At 41.8% G+C, this 19,699-nt stretch overlaps 1 protein-coding gene across 1 annotated transcript; it reads left to right on the top strand.

Annotated features, from left to right (window-relative positions):
• The first annotated feature begins 4,889 nt into the window (after positions 1 to 4,889).
• Positions 4,890 to 19,699, top strand: NIPA2 (NIPA magnesium transporter 2). Its single transcript, XM_061377619.1, has 7 exons — positions 4,890 to 5,117; positions 12,461 to 12,521; positions 12,934 to 13,156; positions 16,225 to 16,281; positions 17,044 to 17,134; positions 17,680 to 17,840; positions 18,725 to 19,699. The coding sequence occupies exons 3-7, from the start codon at positions 13,018 to 13,020 to the stop codon at positions 19,360 to 19,362; spliced, it is 1,086 nt and encodes a 361-aa protein (XP_061233603.1). The 5' UTR covers positions 4,890 to 5,117; positions 12,461 to 12,521; positions 12,934 to 13,017; the 3' UTR covers positions 19,363 to 19,699.

The following is a 19,699-nucleotide window of genomic DNA, read 5'->3' as shown; positions in this document are numbered from 1 at the left end:
CTGCTGAACTTTTACTGTTAAAGCAAATGTTCATCTATTACCTGTTATCTTTTCTTTACAGAGATTAGTCTTAGTAGTAACTCCTTGGTGCTACTAAATACGCACTTAAGTGATGCAGAATTTTAGTGTGTACCATGCTAGGCACCAATTATGTCAACAGTTACTACTACTAGTGCCCAAGTATTTCAAACAACAGTGTTGAAATGTTACAGATTAAGAAATCCTTCTTGAAACCTGCAAATAAGTTTTGGGTTTTATCTTTCTGTTGTGCTGGGTGTTGCTCCCCCCCCGCCCCCCCACCCTTCCCATGACAGTTGCTCTACAGAGCGGAAAATATTACACAAAAGGGGTATTTTCCTTTTTAAACTGTGGAACTTTCTCTCCCTCCTGCCCCCCCCCCCCTTGGTTTTTTTCCTCTGGAATGTAAAAATAGTTCTAATGGGATATGGGGAAAAGGTGGTTGGCAACAAACATACAGTGTCAGGTTTGGTTGCTTCAATGCTATTGCAATATAGTTACTACGGATTACATAAAAATGGTTTATTTTATTAGCTTCCAAATAATGTATATATAGATTTGTTAACGGCTTACAAGTCAAGCTTACTCTCTTTGCTTTTTAAGTAATAGTTATAGGCATGTTGTATTTGCCTTGTGTAAATTATAAAAGGCTATTTATTAAGTTTTCTGATAACTAATCTATTTATTAACCTGTATTGTTTTAAAATAAATGATTTATTTCTAGCTCAATGCTTGTTTTGTGACTCCTCTTTATCACACATGGGGGGGGGGGATCAGTTTCCCACGCACCTAGCTGCTGTACAGCCTAACCTCAAGTCATTAGCCTGAAATATTGCTGTTGCCCTTTCATGAAATTGCAGACTTGTTTTTATGTGGTAGTAGATTCTTTCATGGGTACAGATAAATTACCACACAAAGGGCTCAACTGTTGTATAGTGGTGTCTGCCAGCAAGCTGTAGTCATAATGTCTTCAATGTACCGACATTTACTCACAGGTCAAATGAATGCTTCTCTGGAATTGACATTTGTTGTGGCCCAAGTCACTTCAAACTGTGTCCTAAGGGTTATCACGTGCTCTGCTTCTGCACTGATGTACATTGGCTTCTTGCTAGAGTTTTTATTTGAAGATCTACTACTCTGCAGTTGAGTGTGCATTGAGTGGCAGCAGCTGTAAGGAAGTCTGTGTCACCAGTTTGATTTACTGTCACAAGAGCTTCCTGCAGAAAGAATCACTCGGAAAATTACAGTGGCTGCCCATTTAATCCTTCATCTGGAATTCCTAGCTCCTCATATCAGGTACTGGCAAATGCATGACTTTCAGGCACTGGAGGTTTTTGTTTGGTTTTTGTAATGGTGGGATTTATGATTAAGAACTGTTTCAGTCTTTGTGCTTGAGTTTTAGGGGATGCATCAGTATGGTCAAACATTGAAAGTTATTTTTAAAGAAGGAAATTAGCTCCTCTCCAATATGAAACGTTGTATGCAGTGGACAAGATTGGTATGGATTCCTTATTGGGTATGGCATTGCAATTTCATTTTTAAAGGTGGTGATATTAACACAACATGCAAAGATAGACCAGAAAACTAGAGAGGCTTTTCTTTTTACATGCAGCATCTCCAATTTTTAAGTAAGCAGGATAAGGAATTGTACTTTGAGAACATGTTTTTATCAGGAAAATTAAACTTTTCTTGTGCATCTCTGGAACTAGGCCTCTAAGGAACATCGTGGCAAAGACAAGTATGTCATTTACACCACTGTTTTTATTGAAAGTCTGGGATATAACCAATCCTGATGATGTGTATCTCACCAATACAGTTCATATGGGAAGAGTGTTAAAAACCAAAATCAGATAGTGCCAAAAGAAAGGGAGAAGGGGAAAAAAAATTAAAAAATGTCCTATTGACTTTTCTGAGGTTTGTGCTAAAAGCTTAAGTCTGAAGCAGAGTCCCTTAAGTTCCTTGTCTGTGGCAGTGCAACCATTGTATGAGCAGACTCACAGACATGGCTTCTTTGTTCTGCTCAGCTGTCTTTGTAAAATACAGGAGAGACAAGGCCACCAGAAACCCTGTTCCAGCTCCCCCATTCCCTTATCAGTTTTCTGCCAGGTACAGACCTCAATGGATTCACCACCCTGGAGGGATGCTTTAAAACTCTGCCAGCTGGCACCATTCTGCTCGGTGACCATGTATCTGGGAGCACCTCTGGACAGCTGGTACATGGTAGCCTTCATTACAACCCTTTCACTGTGTGTACACAGTTGGAAATTACTGTACAAGAGTCAGTCACTGTGCAGCACAAGCTAGGCTACCTGCTAACCTGGTGATATTTCCTGAGGTTGTATGAGTGGTGTTTTTGCTCTTTGTCCTTTTAAACCTCATGAGATATTTATGCATGTAGTGGAAATTAAGTCCTGAAAAACCCTGTTCACAGCCTAGCAGAAGTCCCTAGAGCAGCCGATCTCTCTTGTGAAAACCACTGAGCACAAAGATGGCTTCTGCTGCTGAGTTACCCTACAAGAATGGATTGGGTTAGGTTAGGGAGGCTACCACTGTTGTGATATTTGGAATTCTTTCCAGACACTCAGCAAGCATGCCTGAAATACCATGCTGCTGTAAATTACACGGAGATATTCAAGTATTTTCTGTTACTGAGCACAACCCCTGGCTTTGAAGTAAAGATTTAATCATTCGTGCTGAATTGAGAACACTTTAAAAAAATCCTGTTTTGTGTGAACAAATGACAGTGTGTTAAGTGGAACTAACAGTTGAAGAAACATGAAGAGGATTAACAGAGAGAATGACTTAAGTCCCACAGTGAGTCTGTAATACTTAAAGGAGTCCAGCCAATATTCTCATGAATTTATTCCCTTTATTATTGTTTTAGTTTGTCTGAGAGGTGGCTTTTGGGGAAGGAGAAGACTGAATTCACTTGCCTCAGATACTGTTACAGTTAAACTCGGGAGTACGTACATTTATATGTTTCCAACATTCGTCATGATCACAGGCACATTAACTTGTTTAGCTCCTTTAAACTTTGAACTGTCCTAGATATCGGTACTTAGATGCTCCTGTTTATACTGTTCAAGGTGGTACAGTTGTTCATTATTTTTTTAATCCATTTGAGGAACCCTTTTCACTAGCTGTACAACTTTGTCACAGCTTTGGTGTTTTGTAAAACACAGAAGAGCCAGCCTTCTAGTATATTTATGTAGGTAATAACTGCATTGTTTGTGGTACATAATGGTTTTTATATATTAAAAATACATGTTTTTACACACGCATATAGGTTAAAAGAAAACAAACTTCACAAGTGCAAAGTTCACATCATGAACGCTAGCTAGACTAGTTTCAAACGGGGGAATGGAATGTTGCCTTAGAGAATAATATAGGCCTAAAATCATGGAGTCACAAAATGGTTTGGGTTGGAAGGAACCTTAAAGATCATCCAGTTCCACCGCCCCGACCGTGGACGGAGACACCATGCACTAGACCAGATTGCTCAAAGCCCCATCCAACCTGGCCTCGAACACTGCCAGGGATGGGTCAGCCACAGCTTCTCTGGGCAGCCTGTGCCAGTGTCTCACCACCCTCACAGTGAAGAACTTACTCCTTATAGCTGATCTAAATCTCCCTTCTGTTAAAGCCATTCCCCTATGTCCTGTCCCTCTCCAGCTTTCTCATGGACCCCCTGTAGGTACTAGAAGGCAGCATGCTAGGTCTCCCTGGAGCCTTTCTTCTCCAGGCTGAGCAAGCCCAACTTGTCTTCAAGTTGGTTTGTCAACAAGCCTCTCCTGTCTTCATAGGAGAGACTCTCCAGCTCCCAGAGCATTGTGACGGCCCTCCTCTAGACTTGCTCCCACAGGTTTGCCCATGTCCTTCTTGTGTCATAGCCCTCAGAGCTGACCACAATTGCTTTGAGTGGTGTAGAAATTTTATTGTTGTGAGAGTGTGAGGCACTGTTTTTAATGAGAAGCAGCACAGTGGGTAATGTGATGAGGAACAGCTTTGTTATGGGTATCCTGTGACAGAAAGCCAAGACTGCTTCTCCCATTTTATTTCCAAGTTCGGCAAAACTGTAGCAGCTGCTTGTGCAGACTGCAATGTCCATGCATATCCTGAGGCAAGAAGGATGAAGGAGCAGGAACTGTTGTCACTAAGGGATGTCGCAAAACAGTCTCAGCCTACTGGAGAAGGCGGAGCTGCATCTTCTGCGTGGAGCTACCACATGTATTTTGGCAGTGCTGCTTACCTAGACCTCACCTTACAAGGCAGCTGCATAAAGCCCCCTGAAATAGTTTTGTAGAAACTCAAGAGCCCTTGGAGACTGACGCTTGTGATGATTGTTCAAGGGCTCTTTGCTATAAACTGACCAGCAGTATTTGTCTAACCAGATGTATCCATTCTATCAGTGTGAGATTGAAGTGAGTTTGGTTGTAGAGCATGCAGCGAGAGCTTGGGGGCTGAATTATTAAGTAGATTAACAGTCCATGCTGTTTACCCAACCCTGTAAAATGCCTTTTATTGTGTATGGTTTGTAAGTATTCCTTTTCTGCCGGAGTCTAACAGATGGGTAACGGGGGCTTTTGCACTAGGCACGGCTGCAGGAGAGCGGCGTCGCTGAGGGTCTGCCCGTCACCCGTTACGGGGCAAGCTCAGCAGCCGAGGCTGGGCACGGCAGAGCCCTTCCCAGGATGGGTTTCTCCCCGCCGGCCCGCGCCATCCCCGCCTGCCGCCGCCGACCGGAGAAACGGCGGGGCCCAGTCGGGCCGCTGGGGGGCGCCCCAGGGAAGGGAGAAGGAGGGGCTATGGAAGAAGCACATGATCCGAGCGGGGCGGGGCGTCCGTCCCCGCCGCGGGCCTTCCGGCGGGCGCTGCCGGAATCAGGGAAGGCCGTGCCCGGGACGCCGCCTGCCCTCGCCTCCCGCTGCCCGCCCCGCCACCGGTCCCCCTCCCTCCCCTCATGGCGGTGGAGCGCGCGGCCACCAGCCCCTCCCACAGCCCGCTCCGGCCTCCCCCTGCCCCATCTCCTCCTCTTTGTTCGTGCGCGGCGGCGGCCGCGGGGTCCTTCCCGGCGGGGATGTGAGGGACGGCGACCGCAGGTAACCGGGAAGAGGCGGGCGGACCGCTGCGGGGAGGGCGCCCGGCTGATTGCGGCCTGGCTGAGGGGTGATGGCGGTCCCGGCCGCCCCCACAGAGGGCGGGGAGTAGAGGGGAGGCGGTGGCTGGGAACGTTCGGGGCGTCGGGGGCGGGCGGTGCCTGCAACCCACCCGGCCGGGGTGAGGGCCCCGCCGCCCAGCGCACCGGCTGTTCCGGCAGCTGCCTGCCTTGGTGCCTCCTCAGGAGCGCCGGTAGCCGGGTGCCTGCCTCCCGGCCCCCTACCCGTGAGCCGCGCGGGGTTCTGGGTGTACGGCGCTTTGGGTGAGGAGCGAGCGGGCAGGGGCCAGCCGTGCCGCCGCCGTGTGGAGGGCAGTGACTGTGTGGCTGTCACGGCGCTGAGCCCAGGGAAACCTTCGCCGGGCTGGTTCCTTCGTAGTGGGGTACTTGTTGTGGTTTGAGCTCAGAAGGGCATGATTAAAGCCCCCATATCTGGATGTTTGTTGGGTTCTCTTGCTGGACAGAGTCGGCAAGTTACAGTATGCCAGTCCTGCCAGAGCTGTGGTACTTAATGGAGTGTGTGCGTTGGTCATCAGGGAGCTAAACCAGTTTGTCTTCGGTTTGGTTCAGGATTGAGTTTAGCTGAGGTTGAGGGTTGTGCAGCTTGGTTCCAGATCTACTCCAGCAGAATCTAAGAGCCCTGGCAGTCCTTTAGTCTGAGGTGGGAACCAAAGTAATTTTAGTTTTGTGTTGTAGTGCAGAGCAATGATTTGTATTCATTTGTACACTGTGAAGATACAGGCTGGGTCTGACTCTTTAGTCTGATTATTTTTTTCTGTGATCTTTTTTAACCAGTCAACTTTCTATTTTCCAGCAACATCTTTAAGTAACATGATTTTTAATTGAAACTTAATAAACATAAATCATCATAGCTCTTTATGATTGCTTTTGATGTACCTCATTGTATACAGTTAGGGGTTTTTCTCCCTGAAAGGTAACAAAGAGTGTTGATAGGAAATTATTGCATAAGCTTTTTAGAATTCAGTTTCACATCAGTTCTGCTTTTGTTAAAGTTATTAATTCTCAAACAGAGAGGAGGTTGTAACAGATGATCAGTCATGTCAGAGGAGTAACAGTGAGTAATGTCCTGAATTTGAAACTGCCCCTCTTAAATACAGAAGGTAGAACAGTGAACCTCTGCCCATGACTCATCCTATTGAGAGTGGAACCTGTGTAGTAGGTACAACAAATTTGAAGCAAGTCCCGTCATCTTTTGGCAGACTTCTAGGAAATACAGTCAATATAGTATCATCTACAAAGCACTGTCTGTAGCAGCATTCAGTTAATGAACGGCAGTCTGATTTAGTGAAGGTAGTTTTCAGCTCTATATGGAAATGTTTTGATAATTGGTAATTACAAATAGCAAATACAAAGAAGAAGATGTATGAATATTTTTGGTGTGACATTTTTCTTGTCTTCTCCCAGTTTCTGGAAATGGAACATTAGTTGCTTTTGCTGTATTAATAGAAATTCGGTACAAAGGATCTTTCCCCACAGTTCAACTAAAACTTTTAAAATGGGTAACTTAACAACTGTTAACTGTTTTGCTTTCTGAATACTTGTCCTAGTGTCTCTAATGTTGTATTTTACATATGCATATATATATATATAACAACTTTATAAATATTTTTTAATCTTGCCTATGTAATATGTAAATAATTATAAGCTTGCACACTCATTTAACTTTGACAAAGCTGGAAAACTGTATCTGTATTAGAGCAGTTTTACAGTGCAAAATTGGAGGCATTCTTTGCTAAATAATGTATACAGAATCTTTGGGTACTATGTGTGTGCATCTTGGCCTTTTAAAGAGGCACGTGACTGTTTTGAACCATCAGCTTGTTTATCTTAATGCTGTGTTATATCTGTCCTTTCAACATTCTCTCTATACGTGTGTTTAAAAGGTGTGTTCATGAATGGACAGAACATAACAGAGGAAGACTTGGATTAGTGAGTTAGGTACATTTTGGGGATTTCAGTAATCTTAATGAGAATATGTTTGTGCTCATACTGCCCACCAACCCCGAGTTCTGTGTATAAACATCCTCTGAAAACTCACCATACCAAACCAAATAATTAAACCTTTATGTTAATTCTTGTAATGAAAGTGCCTTAGAACTTAAGTTACAGGATGAAACTGACTAGGATGGTATTTCAGTTCAACTTTAGCATGTACTTTCTGAAGAGTAGCTTAGATGGCACCTTAGTTTCTTTGATTATTGATGGTAAAAGCAAAGGGACGGAATAACTGTAATGCTTCAGGTGAGACATACCTAAGAAGGGTCAAATTTAGAATCACACTACTTTGTTATTCAAGTAAAATTCTGTCCTTTTTTTTAAGTGTATATAAGACAATGTACAGTCTTGTGTGTCATGCATGAAAATGAAATTAACTTGAAATGATGGACATAAGGGGTTTTTTTTTCAGCTGAATTCTTAAAATGGCAATTAATGTTATTTTTTAACTTACGTTTTAGAAACCTAACTTCAAAATATTTAAGAAGCAAATGCCTCTGGATTTTGGAACAAAATTGGTATGTATAATGAGCCTTTAAAAAGTTCATCACTGAACGTTTTTTTGTTGTAGTGTTCCTGTTTCCTCTGGTTTTATGCATGTGGAAAGGAAGAAAGGAACATGTAATAATTAATGTGACACACAGCAGTCAGTGTGTATTTGTTAAAAGCAACTTGGTGGTTCAGCCCCTTTTTTTCCATTAATAGCTAGGGGGGTATTAAATAGGTGCTTTATTTCAACAATAGAAACTTAAAACTTCTCATGGAGCTCTTGTAAATAAACAGAATTGGAAATAAAATACGACAGAACATTACAAAACATGTTTAACCTGGCTGTACCTGGAGTAACTATTACTAATGTTTTGTCAAAACAGACCTTTGTTGAGAAGTCCTTCCATGTGAGTCATGTTGGAATCTTGTGCTGTTTAACATTAGTGATCTGGCTGAAAGGACAAAGAAACAATTAATGGCATTGAGCAGAGAAGGGTTGACAGTGTTGTAAACTTGGGTGAATGTTTTCAGGAAACATGTCTGACCAAAAGCGATGCTTTTTAGGTGAGGAAATGAAAGCTGTTATGTCCAGGCAGGAATAGTTTTCTATCCATATACAGTTTAGAGAAGAGTAGTTTTGTAGACAAGAATTTAGAGCTTATACTAATAGAGAAGTTGAAGAAGAGTCAACAATAGATGACTGCTCAGGAAGGGATAAGAAAACCACCTGTTTTCAGTTGTATGAGAAGTATAGTCTTCCATAGCATTGCAAAAGTAACAACTCGGCTAAAATATGTGTGCAGCTTTAGGAGTTGCTCTTCATAAGAAAAATTAAAAAGTGGGCTATTGGGAAAGGACCCAGGTGTCACAGCAGGAAGTGCCAAGCACCTGACTTGCACAGCAATGTGAGTAATGTTAAGGTGCAGTACAAAGATAAAGAGATTAGTATCTTTCCAAGTCCAGGGTGGACAAACATAATGGTGTTTGGTAGTTGTAATTGAAGTTCTAGATGAAGATCATTAGGTATTGAGAGTTCCTAACAGCAGCAAAGTGTGGCTGTGTGTTTGTGAAGTTTCCTTTGTAAGTATTTCCTAAGAGGAGCTTGGCTGAATTATCTGTACTGAGGAGAAGAGGCAGTGAATGATGCTGTACATAACAAAGGGTTGAAGCAAATGGCCTGTTGAGGTCCTTTTTAGCTTAATGACATTATCCTGTCACAGGAAGATCAAGTTTTGGACAAGGAAATTGTGAATTCTTGCATGTAAATAATTTAGCATATAGTTATATTACTTTGAGGAGAAAAGACTTGTCTACTGAACTCTTGAGGGGTGGTGGCCAAGTAGGCAAAGTTGCACCAATCCACCATGTTTACCAGCTGTTGCTTCCGTACAATGTACCGCCTGTGGAAGTGATACTAATTCTCTTTGACTGGGAAGTCCGTCATACTTACTTATGCTTTTAAATATATTTCATCTTGTGACACAAATTCTAGTGTTTCTGAATATTTAGAGAGCTTACTTGTTGCAATAAATATATAACATTTTCTGAGCACTGTGTGTGTGCTGCTTTTGGGAGAAAAGGACTTTTGAGCAAAGAGGCAAAAAAAAAAGCATGATCTTGTTTTTTCAACCAGAGAGTCTGTATCTTGTCAGCATTTCTGACACTTCTCAGTTAACATCTTAAAAACGAACAAACTTTGTGGCTAATCTGGACTTGCTTATGCCTAACATGGGTTTTGGTGGGTTTTTTTCAGAAAGCTTTTTCTCCCACCTCTCCCTGTCTAATTATCTTCAAACTCAGTATACATTCCCTGTGTTGTCTGTCCCTGCAGTGTTGCGCACTGGGAGTTATGGCTCATGATACTGGAAGATCCACAGGTAGTTCATAAATGGGTGGTTATTTGAGGCACTGTAAATGTTGCAGCTTCTGTGGATAGGAAAGTCACATTCTGTCATTACATCTCTGAAATCAGAGCAGCGAACTAGTATTCCTCCATGAAACTGCTAGTCTTGGGTGGATGAAATATTCTCTGTGTTAAAATCAGCTGTGAATTTGATTAAAGAACCTTTGCAGAACTACACCAAATAGAACTAAAACCACTGCCAACTTTGTTTAACTCTCACTTTTTCTGGCTTCTCACCTGCTTATAACTTAGCAGTGGCACTGGCTACTGGAGTGGAAGAGTTTTGAGACAGCCTGAAGCTGAAACATGACAACAGTATTTATTCCAGAAACTGCTCATTACATTGCATTTTTGTATTTCTAACGATAATTTTTCTTTATGATATTTATGAAGATGCATTAGTTCCTCTTCTTTTACTAAGTCTTATGGTTAGAATCAAGCTACTGATTTTTTGAAGTGAAAAACTTCCTGTGTGTGCCATTGGTTTGACTTTGCAGCTGTACATATGAATTGTACGCATGCAAATTACATCTGCGATGTATACAAGGTGAGCCAGATCTCTTCAGAGAAAAGTTGGGTTCACCATGACTGTATGGCACAAATGGTCAGAAAATAGAGACATCTGTACAAACCTTAGATGGAAGTATAGCAGTCCAGCCCAAGCAGAAATGGGACTAGCCATGTCTGTGAGGACCCATAAACTTAGCAAGAGGAGCTGGCAGTAATTTATGTGAAGAAGTGTTTAAGATTTGAGTTTTTACAAGATTAACAACATGGTTGACAGGGAATTTAAATCTTTTTAATGTATTTGGGATTTAGGGGAGTGCAGAGCTACCAGTTTTGAAGTGTAGCATCTTTAGGGTGTTTTTAAGTCTAAATTGAGGAAATTACCTGTTACCTCACAAGTTTTCCTCGTTCTTCTGCAGTCATCTTCCTCTGATACAATGAAAAGCAGCCTGTGCTTCTCCCTTGTCTCTGAAACGCAGTGGGTGGAAGATACAGGGTGGAACTAACTGTCAGAAATGTTTTTGTGTAGATGAAGCTATGCAAGTCAGGGAGAAGAAAAAAAAGTTTCACCAGTATGGTGAGTTCTATCTTAGTAAAAAGCTACTAATAAAAATACTCCCAGTAGTAATATACTAGTATATTATTCTAGTAATACAGCTAGAGTAGTAACTGTTGAAAATACCGGTAGAGGAGAAAAGCTTAGCAAAAGAAGCTCTCCCCCAGGTGATGATATACCAGTATAACATTTTACATGATTTGGAACTAGAACTCTCATAGCTTGACGACCTGAACAGTGTGACTTATGACTGCTATAACAGATGGTAGAGGGAACAGTCACAAAAGTCTATTGATGTCTTTTCCTCACATTAAAAAAAAAATGCTTTTATTCTTCAGGGGACTGAAAGTCTTGCTTTGAATTCAAAACCGGAGAAGTATTTGATTCAGTTAGTGAGCTGGCTTGTTCTGGTCTGTTTCCCACATTAATGTTTTGTCTTTTTTGGTTTTGTTTGATAGGTGACTTTGTGTCATGCAAGAATCTACTTAAGTTTGTTTTTCAGAGTTGCTAGAAAATGAAAGCAAACTCTTGCAGTTCAATTACTTATTTTTTTTCCTACGAAGTAAGATACTAAAAACTGCTATGGAAGGATTTGAGGGAGGAGGACTTGAGAATTTTGAACCTTGGATCTTGCAGCATTTGGAATAGTGCTGTGTTGAGTGCTTATTAAATGGGACTGTTTTCCTCAACTTTTTCACAGACTAGCTGGATGCAAGTAAGATGATCTATCTCTGCTTTTAATATGAATCAACCTGAATCGAATCTGCTAGGTTTCTTCTAGGGGTGTAGCAAATCAATCAAAGTTGGAAGCAAGGAAATACAGGAAAAAGGGGTATTGGAAGAAAATAGATTTTGAATAAGCAGGTGCAGGAGTCAGAACTGTGAACTGGTAAGAGACCGGAATCTGATTTTATCTAGTCCTGGTCTCCCAGTGGGTGGGTCCACCTCTGCCTGGGCATGGAAGAGGATGCTTGATATTGCAATACCTTGACACCAGCATTGTATTCCCTTTTAGGGATGTTGCTGCTGTATCTCAGTGTTGAAGTTCTGGAATTCAGATTGCAATAACCACTGAAATGGAAACATTTTACTCCATCCTCTCCTTTCCTTCCTTTTAAATCAAAAGCTTGTTAGTGCGGTTTACGTCATATGCCATGCTGCTGAATGTCTGGAAAGTAGTTGCTTAAGGAACCAAATGCTGGTCTTAGCACATCCGAGATTGGTGTTCCCAGGAAATATTTTTTTTTAATCTATAGGTTGGGTTTGTTTCCTTACAACAGTTCCCTGTGCTGTCATAATTATCCGTTGTCATGAAATCAAAGACTGAACATAGTTTTCATTTTCCTCAATACTCTAGAAAGTTTAATCGCCTTGAATGGACTTTGAGCTCTATTTTTTTCCCCAGTTTAAGAGTTATTTCTAGAGATACCTTAAATTCAGAATCTTGAGTGTTAAATGGAGTCTAGGATAGCCTCATTGCAGAATGTAACAGAAGAGATGCACTGTCAAAAAGAATAGTACCTTCTAGCAAGGTGTTGTGGAAGGTCTTCCCTCCCTTAGTTTGGAGTCATAGCAGGTGAGGTGAGAGTCTTTCAGCTGTAAACTCCTGATTGTTACTGTAGCTATACTGAAAAGATGCTTCATGTAAGTATGGAAAACTGTAAAATAAATCAACAAAGAGATGCCTTATTCCTTTCCCAGATTTCCCTGTTTGTTAGAGAGTAAGTGCATGCGCACATATCTCAAGCTTGTTTGTGTTACGGCAGTTACTACATGACTAAACGCTCACTGTAATTTTCTCTTTCATTTTTTCTAGCGAGCTTGTATGGAAGAAATGCTGTGGCTGTTCTCAAGCTCTCTGACAAACTGATTTCAGTGTAAGTAACTTTGATCGGTATCATCAGTTACATGGCATGCTGGACATAGATTCTGGGTACTTAATGAAAATAAATACAGATTCATAGATGGGGGTACTTAATGAAAATAAAAATAAATCACACGTCTTTCAGTTTTTCTTAATGTTTCTCAAAGAACTTTTATTTATTTGGGTTTTAGTTTTTATGTTCCAGATCAGAAGCCCTTCCTTCTGTGTGTCCAGACTTGTTAGTCACTTTGCCATGGTTCAAGCTTACACATGCTCCAAAGATTGCCTTTTCTTGTGTTTGTTTTTTTTTTAAGCACTCGTAGCAGATACTATTCACAGGAGAACCAGTCAAATGAGCTGTTGAGGATTTTCCTGTAGAGTATGTATTTCTATCAGGTTAATTCTGATGTGCTTATTTTGCTCAGGTTTCAGTGTTGCATCTTCGTGTGTTGAGTAACAGAAGTTCTACTGTTCCTTGATCAATGTGACAGTCTGTAGTAGTTTACGAGATGAGCCAAACTCGTGGGAAATATGACTTCTGTATTGGTCTGGTGTTGGCTATGAGTTCCAGCATTTTCATTGGAGGAAGTTTCATCCTAAAAAAGAAAGGCCTTCTCCGGTTAGCTAGGAAAGGCTCCATGAGAGCAGGTAAATATGTGTTTAAGTTTTGCTGTTTAACAGAAGATTACTAAACTTATGTCTTGTTTTGACTTTGTTACATGTATATGAAACCTAAAACAGAGAGCTGATCTCGTTTTACCTCTGGTGTCAGACACACCTGTGTGCTACATATTATTTAATGTGTATGTAATGCCCTCTAGGGACACTTGTTGAAGGATTCCTTTGCCATGTCAGTTAAGTCTAAAATGTACTTGCAAATTGAACTTGGAAGCAGCACTCTTAACTACATCTATGCTCCTGAATGGGTAAATTTAGGAGAATGTTAGTGGCCTTTGAGTGTCAGGAGAAACAACAAAACAACTAAACTAAAAATCATAGGTAATAGTCATGTGTAACAGATAGCATCCCTCAAGGGTTCATACTAGAAGCAATATGGTTATCTTCATAGAATCATAGAATAGTTAGGGTTGGAAAGGACCTTAAGATCATCAAGTTCCAACCCCCCTGCCATGGGCAGGGACATCTCACACTAAACCATGTCACCCAAGACTTTGTCCAACCTGGTCTTGAACACTGCCAGGGATGGAACATTCACAACCTCCCTGGGCAACCCATTCCAGTGCCTCACCACCCTAACAGGAAAGAATTCCTCCTTGTATCCAGTCTAAACTTCCCCTGTTTAAATTTTAACCTGTTACCCCTTGTCCTATCACTACAGTCCCTAATGAAGAGTGCCCCCCCAGCATCCCTATAGGCCCCCTTCAGATACTGGAAGGCTGCTATGAGGTCTCCACGCAGCCTTCTCTTCTCCAGGCTGAACAGCCCCAACTTTCTCAGCCTATCTTCATACGGGAGGTGCTCCAGTCCCCTGTTCATCCTCGTGGCCCTCCTCTGGACTTGTTCCAACAGTTCCATGTCCATTTTCTGTTGAGGACACCAGAACTGCACATAGTACTCCAGGTGGGGTCTCACAAGAGCAGAGTAAAGGTGCAGGATCACCTCCGTTGACCTGCTGGTCACGCTCCTTTTGATGCAGCCCAGGATATGGTTGGCTTTCTCGGCTGCAAGCACACACTGCCGGCTCATGTTCATTTTCTCATCAACCAGCACCCCCAAGTCCTCCTCTGCAGGGCTGCTCTGAATCTCTTCTCTGCCCAGCCTGTAGCTGTGCCTGGGATTGTTCCGACCCAGGTGTAGGACCTTGCACTTGGCTTGGTTAAACTTCATGAGGTTGGCACCAGCCCTCCTCACAAGCGTGTCAAGGTCCCTCTGGATGGCATTCCTTCCTCCAGCGTATCAACTGAACCACACAGCTTGGTGTCATCGGCAAACTTGCTGAGGGCGCACTCAATCCCACTGTCCATGTCAGCAACGAGGATGTTGAACAAGACCGGTCCCAACACCAATCCCTGAGGGACACAACTCGTTACTGGTTTCCAGCTGGACATTGAGCCATTGACCACAACTCTGTGTGCGGCCATCCAGCCAGTTCTTTATCCACTGAGTGGTCCATCCATCAAATTGAAGTCTCTCCAATTTAGAGACAAGGATGTTGTGTGGGACAGTGTGGAACGCTTTACACAAGTCCAGGTAGATGACATCAACTGCTCTACCCCTGTCCATCAGCTCTGTAGCCCCATCATAGAAGGCCACCAAATTGGTCAGGCAGGATTTCCCCTTAGTGAAGCCATGCTGGCTGTCACCAAGCACCTTGTTGTTTTTCATGTGCCTTAGCATGCCTTCCAGGAGAATCTCCTCCAAGATTTCGCCAGGCACAGAGGTGAGACTGACTGGTCTGTAATTCCCTGGGTCATCCATCTTCCCCTTCTTGAAAATGGGGGTTATATTTCCCTTTTTCCAGTCATCGGGAACTTCACCTGACTGCCATGATTTTTCAAATATGATGACCAGCGGCTTAGCAACTTCATTCACCAGCTCCTTCAGGACCCGCGGATGGATTTAATCAGGTTCATGGACTTGTGCACGTTCAGATTTTTTCATCAGTGACATAAAGTGGGTTTGCATGCACTCTGAGTGAGTTTGTGGACAGAACCAAGCTGTGTGGTGCAGTTGATTGCTGGAGGGAAGGAGTGCCATCTAGAGGGGCCTTGATAGGCTTGAGGAGTTGTCCCACACAAACCTCATGAAATACAGGAAGGGCAAGAGTAAAGTCTTGCAGTTGGGTTGTGATAATCTCCAGGATCAGTACAGGCTGGGGGATGAAGAGATTGAGAGTACCCCTGGGTAGAAGGACTTGGGAGTACTGGTGGATGAAAAATTTGACATGACCTGTCAATGTGCACTCACAGCCCAGAAATCCAACCATATCCTGGTCAGCATCAAAAGAATCTCTCTCTAGTCTGCTGTAGTGAGACCCCACCAGTAACAGCAGTACTGTGGTTAGCTCTGGGCCCCCCCACATAAGAAGGAAGTGGGCCTGTTGGAGGGAGTCCAGAGGAAGACCTGAAAGAGTTGTGATTGTTCAACCTGTAGAAGAGAAGGCCCCAGGGAGACTTTATTGTGGCCTTTCAGTGCAAAAAGGGGGCTTAAAAGAAAGATGCAGAGTTTGTTTGTCTGTTTGTTGTTGTTTTTTATCAGGGTCTGTAGTGACAGGACAGGGGACAATGGTTTTAAACTGAAAGAGATGGTTGGGATATGTAATTGATGCTTCCTGGTTCAGAATGGGGAAGTGTGACTGCATTTCACATGTTAGTACTTGTAGACAACCACATAAACCACACATGATTTCCCCAAAGGAGTGGTCTGGTAAGAGGCACATGGCTTTTCGTGATGTTACCATGAGTTAAAAGAACTGTTTTCCAGGGTCATGCAGATACAGTCATCAGTGCCATTTCTAATACAAAAGAAATAAAATAATTGGTTTTCAAAGTAGGTTGTAGGAGGCATATTCACTTCAGAAATTGAAGATGCTTTATTTTCAACCCCTGTAATTATAAAGCCTAAGTATCAGAAGGCCACCCATGGATTTTAAGGGACTGGGCTGCAAGCATGTTATGGCTGTGTTATCTGTGATGGAGCTTACTGTTTGTTTATGTATGTTTTTAACGGAGGAACAAACATTCTTTCAATTTTAGGTCAAGGTGGTCATGCATACCTTAAGGAGTGGTTGTGGTGGGCTGGACTTCTTTCAAGTAAGTATCAAAATATAATCTGCATTATATAATCAAAGTAAATAACTATACCACAGATGGCAGCAGTGGTTACAAAAGTGAGATGGGGATTCTACAATGTACGGTAAAGCTAACTGGTGATTTGATGGGTGCAGCTCTTGCGCTCTTAATATAACTTCTGTAACAACAGAAGTTCTTTCATTAACACAACTGCCCTCTTTGGGCAATGGAACTAGGGGCAGGCATTTGGTCTTCCTGTATCTCTTCGCTAGCATATGCATCCTGGTTTTTTGCCTTAGTAGAGAAGTGCCTACATACACAGGATTCGTTAGAGGGAAGCATATTTTTGGAAGATGTCAATTTTCTGAACTTTATTTTTTTTGTTGCTTTAACTCTCAATTTACCAGCTGTGTTCAAGTAACTATGAGTTAGTGTATTCATTGCCCTGGATCTTGTTATTACAAATGTTTCCATGTAGCAGTTCATCAGTCAAGTTGGCAGGCTAGGGAGCTACAATGTAGACATCAAAATAAAACACCTTCTTATTGGCTGAATTAATTGTAATACCTGTTGTAGTTTCCCAGCCTTTTTCCCTTTCCCAATCAATAGCAGGGGTTGAGGGATGTGTTCTGCTAGCGCTGTAGGCTGAACACCATAATGAGAATTTTCCAGTGTTCCCTTACTGCATGCTTGTGAATACAGGAACACTTGCAGTGATTCACAGATGTGTTGTGTAAGACAGTGTAACACTTTTTTTTTATTGTCATTATTATCACTCTGCAGTGGGAGCTGGCGAAGTAGCCAACTTTGCTGCCTATGCTTTTGCACCAGCTACGTTAGTGACTCCTTTAGGAGCTCTCAGTGTTCTTGTAAGGTAAGAAACCCAAGCAGAAAGCAGTGTGATTTCAGAGAGAGAAGTAAAATATTTATTACTGTGCTACTGACATGCAATGTGTTTTGTTCTTAACAATAAAGAATGCTTAAAAACAGCAGGAGTGACTGTAAGTTTCTCCAAATGGGAAATGACTGTGCTGTAAAAAAGTTCTAGTAATGCAGCTATGCCTGTCTGTAAAAGTTATCATCTTTTGCATTTCAAATCCATGTTGTTTACAACAGAATAGTATTTTAATTCTTAAGCAGAATTAAGATTTTTGTCTTTAAAAATTATTGTTACAAGTGCTTACATACAGAGCTTTTAGTAGGCAGCATAAAAAATGGGGTTATGGGGAGAGAAGCCAAATACTGATGGGGAGTTCTGTCCATAACAAGTATCTTAGGATAGGAAATCAACTGTGTAGATATTCTTAAGCTGCACATTGTATATGCAAGTGACTTGCACAGTCAAAGCAACCTCTAAGTTGATGAGCAAATCAATATTACTAATTTCCTGTTTGCTGGTGCATTTCATTTTCTTCTTAGTGCCATTCTGTCATCCTTCTTTTTAAATGAAAAACTTAATCTACATGGAAAACTAGGGTGTTTGCTAAGTATACTGGGATCAACTGTGATGGTAATTCACGCTCCACAAGAAGAGGAAGTAGAAACCTTAAATGAAATGTCCCACAAACTAGGTGACCCAGGTAAGAGATGCTGGCTCAGTATGCAGGCAGCCAGTTATTTCTTTATTACAGCTTCATTACTGTTGCTTTCATGTTCCAAGAAGATAGCTTAGGTCTGCTTCATGTTGTTCAAATGAATTAGAGATTTGAATTCTGTGGCATAATTCCATAGGGAGCTTTGCATGATGCCAGTGAAGTTGTCTGGCCTTGAACAGAATGTCTTGATGCGAGCCAGAGAGATGACAGTTTAAACAAATGCAGTATCGCAGTTGGATAAACACAACTTCTGTACATTTTGATTGAAGTGTGTTAGTCTCCAAGGCCAAATTTGAGCTACCCTTAAAATGAAAAAAGGAGGTGCTGCGGTGTCTGCTGAGAAGTGTAATCCTGGAGACTAGATCCTATTCTTACATGAAATATGTAAGAAAATACACATCTGTGAAATACTGTATATGCAAACATGATTCCCATGTTAAACACGAGGGAATAACCAACACAGAGATTTAAAAAGCTGATCTTAAGGAATGACTTGATTATTGGAAAGCTGCCAATGAACATAGCAGGCTGCCAAAATGTGTCTCCCTACAACACATTCAGACACCAGCCTGTACCCAGTGGCATCTACTCCTCCAGCTGTGTGTAAGGCAATTCAGCAGTCTAATCCTGTTGTCATCTTGCTGATAGGCTGCTAAAGGTAGTAGAACATGCCTGAGTTTCAGTCTTGTTTTTGCTAGCTCGCTCTAGATTGTTTTAACTTCAGTGTTGGAAGAGTAATGAGAAGCATCCTGAACTCTTCAGTTTAAGCTGAGATGTTTGCACTGTTAATGAGTGTTCCGTTGGTATCTCTAAGGTGCTTTTGATAGTGTACATAAATAACAAGATTTATTTCCCCTCCCCAACCCCAGGTTTTGTGGTCTTCGCAACCGTTGTTGTCATTGTGTCTTTAATTCTAATATTTGTGGTGGGACCTCGCCATGGACAGACCAACATTCTCGTGTACATAACAATCTGCTCTGTAATTGGAGCATTATCAGTCTCCTGTGTGAAAGGTTTGGGCATCACTATAAAGGAACTCTTTGCAGGAAAACCAGTGCTGAACCATCCCCTGTCTTGGATTCTGCTGCTAAGCCTTATTGTCTGTGTGAGCACGCAGATCAACTATTTAAACAGGGCTCTGGATATATTCAACACTTCAATAGTGACTCCAATATATTATGTAATCTTTACAACATCTGTTTTAACTTGTTCTGCCATCCTTTTCAAGGAATGGCAACACATGGCGGCTGATGACATTATTGGCACCTTCAGTGGCTTCCTGACTATTATTGTGGGGATCTTTTTATTGCATGCCTTCAAAGATGTGAATTTCACCCTGGCAAATCTGCCCGTCTCTTTGCGGAAAGATGACAGAGCAGCAAATGGTACTTTGCCGAGCACATACGACTGCTTTAATCATGATGAAGAAAGTTTGGCTTGTCTAGGTGAAATGCAGTCCACTGAGAGCCTCTCAGCCAGGAGAAATGGAAGTCTGTCAGCCTTCTGAAAATAGGTACACGTTACTTAAGAAAAGAACAGTTCTGTAACTCTGGAATATTTTTTCTGCTGTGAAGCGTCTGATCTGTCTGGAGAATCATGTACTTTTTAACAGTATGTGTATGTAGACAATCGTTAATTTTAAGTTTGATTAGTTTGGATAAAGAACACTGAAGGGGGTTTTTATTTGCCTTATTTTTACTTTAAAAAATAATACTAAAATGACCTCAGACCACAGTTGGGTTTGTTGCTTAAGTTATGTGTAAATACTTTCATTTCATTCTTCTGTTCTAAGATGTATTGCACTAATGACAGTTTTATCAAAAATAAATTGCTTTATTTCTGCA

The sequence above is a fragment of the Neopsephotus bourkii genome, unplaced genomic scaffold (assembly GCF_033783945.1).
Source record: "Neopsephotus bourkii isolate Nb327-2 ecotype Australia unplaced genomic scaffold, CSIRO-AGI_Nbou_v1 NB_1760, whole genome shotgun sequence".
In the NCBI taxonomy this organism is placed as follows: domain Eukaryota; kingdom Metazoa; phylum Chordata; class Aves; order Psittaciformes; family Psittacidae; genus Neopsephotus; species Neopsephotus bourkii.
This window is presented reverse-complemented; position numbering and strand designations above follow the sequence as displayed.